A 4450-nucleotide genomic window follows, 5' to 3' on the forward strand; every position below is an offset into this window, starting at 1 on the left:
ATGGTGTTCAGTTGGCCTACCTGGTAGAGTGGCCAGTGAGATATGCTACACAGGAAATATTGTGTGGACATTCATTTTATTTTATGCTACAGTGACATATTAATGAATCAGGTGCTTCTGACTTTATTGCAGCTGTTTGAAACCAAGGTCCATTTGCAGAGTTTGATGTAGAAGAACTTGATTGGACAGAGATATTTTTGGCCAGAACTCTGCTGGTCAGGCCTTTTTACCCAATATCATTGGCTACATTTACATGCAGCTTAATATTCCATTAATAATCCTAGTCATATCTCAATCAGAACAGAAAACATCCATATCTACACCTTAGTAGGAATAAAGTGAACTATCTGATTGAATGTAGTGGGTTAGTGAACTTTTAGAAAAGCAGTTAAATTAAAAAAATAGCAGTCATATAAACGTTTATGTGAGATTAATTACACTATTAGAATCTGTGAGCATTCTGTGGATGTATGTTTGGGGTACGATGCATTTCACAAACCACAGTTAATCTTAGGCTAACTTGTTACTTCTGAGACACGTGAAACCAGCCAACCACATCTTTTTTTTAAACTGCTGCTTACGCTGAGTCACAGGGCAGCATAACACACTGATGAATCATACAATTCACACAGTGATCCACTATAACTTTATTTGAATCTGAATTACATTAAGCATCAGTAACATCTATAAGCATCAAAATTAAATGGTGTGTTGCATCTCAGTTGCAGCATTAAGCTGTAGCTTTTCCATTGGTTGCGACTTCATGAACACACAGGCTGGTGTGCTTAGGAGTAGTAACACTGAAACACACACATAAACACATACATGATGAATACAATCTCATCTACTCTCATCTCATTTAGAAATGAATTTAATTTCACTTTTTTATATAAAATCACATAACAAAACAGTAATTGTCAGATACTCACATGAAGCCTTGCTTTGGACAACGTGAGCCAGTCTTTTTAACATTCAGAATGTTTTGGGGAGGAATTTTGCCAGTGAAAAAGTTGAAACAGCAGCCCTCCGGCACAACATCAACACCATAAGCTGAATGAGAGACAGATGGGGTGTTTTCATCAAATAAAAACTAATGATAAAATAAATGTGCATAAAATATCATACAATAATTATTTATCCTTCAGATCTTCAGGTAATGAAAACTTTTTGATGTAATCTTAATACTAATACTTCTAATAATTATTATTATAAATATTGTTATTATTATTCAATTGTTATTATGATTGATCTTTTTTAAAAACTTTGTATTGCCCATATTTAACTATTAATTTATAGTAATATAATTTATAGTAATATAAACCTACAGAAAACATGAGTTAAACATGTGTGTGTGTGTGTGTGTGTGTGTGTGTGTGTGTGTGTGTGTGTGTGTGTGTGTGTGTACTGTGTACTATATACTGTATATTTATCTAAACTACATATACAACTAATGTTGTACAGCTACATAAAAAGTGTATAATAAACTCACGTTTAGCGTCTGAGTAGAGCGCCATAATCAGGACGAAGCCCAGAACCAAAAACACACAACTCATCTTCACGTTCTCAGCAGGTATGTGAAACTCTGCACTCTTCCATCTGTAAGATCAAATTTCTTGGGGTCTGGTTTAATCGCCTCATTTTATTTACCTAAAGTGAGATCCCCATCCCTGGACTCCTCCTCAACTCACCGCATCCTCCACCTAGATGGTACAAACATCTGCTGAAAAACTATAATCAAGATTTATCTAAGAGATAGTAACTGGTCCACTATACAGAGTACAATACAAAAGTTTGCATACTTGATGAAATGATGAAACAAACATTTAGCTTCAGGCAAATTTTGTTAGCTCATTTTGTACAAAAATTTGTTCAAAGTCAGATTTTCCCCACCCGCCTATCGCACTTCCTTCAAGCACAGTATATAAGCTGAAGCTCTATAATCAAGATCAATCTAAAAGATAATTAGAAGTAACTAATCCATCTCTCATCCTTTAAACTATAAATACTGCTATATGGCTTACAATTGAGTGCAAAAGTTGATGAAATAAACATTTAATACAAGTTAGCTTTTACTGAGGTTCCCTAAGTAAATATTCAAGGCAGGGGGGCTATCAACACTCTAAAAACTTAAACTATGATATTCTAAAAAAAAACATTTGCGAAACATTTTCACACTTAAAAATACTGAGTACATTTTAAAGCTGTGAAATCATTGAAATATACCTTATGAATTGAGTAAGTAAAAGTAAAAGTAGATCTGAATTTAAGTAGATCTGAATAATGATGTTTAGTACCATGACATATAAAATTGAGTAGATATAATTAAAATCCTAAAGCAATGCAATAGCAACCCTAAGTGAAAACTACTAATAAAAATGAGTAGATATATTTGAAAACCTGCATAGATATAACAGAAAATGAGACTATTATTTAACAAAACAAATATGCTACATTTACCAAATGTTTTAACTGAATTTAATTCATACAGGATGTTTAATTATCACAATTAATGTTACATTTACTTTGACCTTTTTTTTTAAAACTGTATTTATCTTTTATTCCAGTAGTACTTTTCTTGAGGTCAGTATATCTAATTAAACCAAATGATAAACATAAAGCGACTGTATACGCATTAACATTTTAGTGAAACATTTATATGTCAAATGTCACCAGAATAACATGAGATTAAGTTTAAATTCAAATTGGATTACTTTGCAAATTAAATTTGTAACAATGTCCGCACTACAAAAACAGTGAGCTGAATTGAACAAATTTGTATGACTTTTATCTTCAGTGGGAAACATGATGGGCTGAGACTGTTGTGTATGAAAAATCCAGGACATCAGCAGTTTCTAAAATACTCAAACCAGCCCATCAGGTATCAAGAAACATGCCACAGTTAAAGTCACACTTTTTCCCCATTCTGATGGTCGATGTGAATATTAACTGAAGCTCTTGACCTGTATCTGTATGATTTATTGCATTATGCTGCTGCCACGTGATTGACTGATTGGATATCTGCATGAATGTGCAGGTTTACAGGTGTTCCTAATAAAGTGGACAGTGAGTGTATTCATCAACATTAACTTACAATTATGAAAGTGGACTTCTCTTTTTGTTCACGTCTTCCCTCAGGTAGATTACATATTGTCAGCAGGCCAGTGTCTGTCATGCTAATATCTGGTAGGGCTCATAAATATTAATCACGTTGTATGAGTTTGCCAAACTGATTTGCTGAAATCAAAAGGCAGACAATGAGCGCTAACCAATGGGATTGCCGCTTGCGCATTAGTTCCGTTCACTGCTGAAGCACCCAGCTGGTAGAGGCTACTGCTTGGTCTTAAAGCCTTCATTTTACACGAACGGCTACATTGCGATTAATCAAAACAAACTTATTAAAATTGGATTACTATTTCCCTAAATGTGAGCGGGACATGCCTCCCCCAGTTATAAAGGTTGCTACACCCCTGGCCATACACCAGTGCAGCCTTGCGCAAGCGTCGTTGAACTTTTGAGAAAGGCATTAGCAGAGTTTTGTGGCTCATTTCCACTTGAAATGACCTTACTATCTTAAAGATTAAAAATAATTAAGTTATAAAGTCATAAATGTTAAGTCGGTGGTGTTGAAGTTGCCAATTTAAATCATTAAAACAGTGCTGAAATTTACCTCAGACCTACCTGCAGCTTTAGCTCACAGTGATAAATTACAAAATTATGAAGCAGGAACGTTATAAAAGTTTCAAAATATAAAACATTACAATCCTAAAATGATATTTAACATTAAACATGGGAACCACTATATTAAAGCGACGAACAACACATTCTTTTTTGTTTACCTTTACCTGTGAAGTGGCAGTTGGACGGACGTCTCTTTTCTATCTGGGATATGACAGCATGGCTGCGACAGTATTCAGAAAATTACACCCTATAGTTGTGTATGTACAAAGACACAGTCAATAGTTCATTAACTTTTGTTAGCTGGCTACTTACCAGGATTTGCATGGAGTCTTCCAGTTGGTTCTCGCCACATGTTTCCTTGCTTGTTGCCACATGTTGCAGAGAGAGAAAAGCAGATTTCCCTCTCTTTGTGCGTGATTGTTAATTGTGTCGACAAACGGGATCAGTATAATTACTCCATTCTCAAATATTTTGATTGAAAATTACCAAAAATATCTTAAAATATATAATTGGTTCAAGAAATAAACTTAGATAATAGATGTAAATTTTAGGCAAAATTAACTGCTGGATTTTTATGCATTTATTTTGGTATGTCCAACTCAAAGAATCACAGATTTTATTAAGGTAGTATAGCTTTTTATTATTGTGATATTTACCAAGCCACTGAATTATTTTTTTAGAGTGAACCAAGTTGCAGCACAGAGGATAATACCACTGCTATTCTGATGAGAGAAGTTATTCTTTCCTGTTCTCCCTTAGTTTCTGCTCAGAT

The 4450-nt window shown here is 34.2% G+C and overlaps 1 protein-coding gene across 1 annotated transcript; it reads right to left on the reverse strand.

Annotated features, from left to right (window-relative positions):
* Positions 1 to 629: 629 nt before the first annotated feature.
* Positions 630 to 1693, reverse strand: LOC108268543 (regakine-1-like). The gene is made up of 4 exons (XM_017473564.3): positions 1689 to 1693; positions 1490 to 1596; positions 930 to 1050; positions 630 to 800 (listed from the first exon to the last, which is right to left on the reverse strand). The coding sequence occupies exons 1-4, from the start codon at positions 1691 to 1693 to the stop codon at positions 731 to 733; spliced, it is 303 nt and encodes a 100-aa protein (XP_017329053.3). The 3' UTR covers positions 630 to 730.
* Positions 1694 to 4450: the final 2757 nt, after the last annotated feature.

The sequence above is a fragment of the Ictalurus punctatus genome, chromosome 8 (assembly GCF_001660625.3).
Source record: "Ictalurus punctatus breed USDA103 chromosome 8, Coco_2.0, whole genome shotgun sequence".
In the NCBI taxonomy this organism is placed as follows: domain Eukaryota; kingdom Metazoa; phylum Chordata; class Actinopteri; order Siluriformes; family Ictaluridae; genus Ictalurus; species Ictalurus punctatus.

Bases quoted from the DNA above. Each gene is read 5' to 3' on its own strand.
- LOC108268543 (XM_017473564.3), bottom strand. The intron at 1,051-1,489 runs GTGAGTTTATTA...TCTCTCATTCAG, and splicing joins GCTCTACTCAGACGCTAAAC to CTTATGGTGTTGATGTTGTG. The intron at 801-929 runs GTGAGTATCTGA...TGTGTGTTTCAG, and splicing joins TGTCCAAAGCAAGGCTTCAT to TGTTACTACTCCTAAGCACA.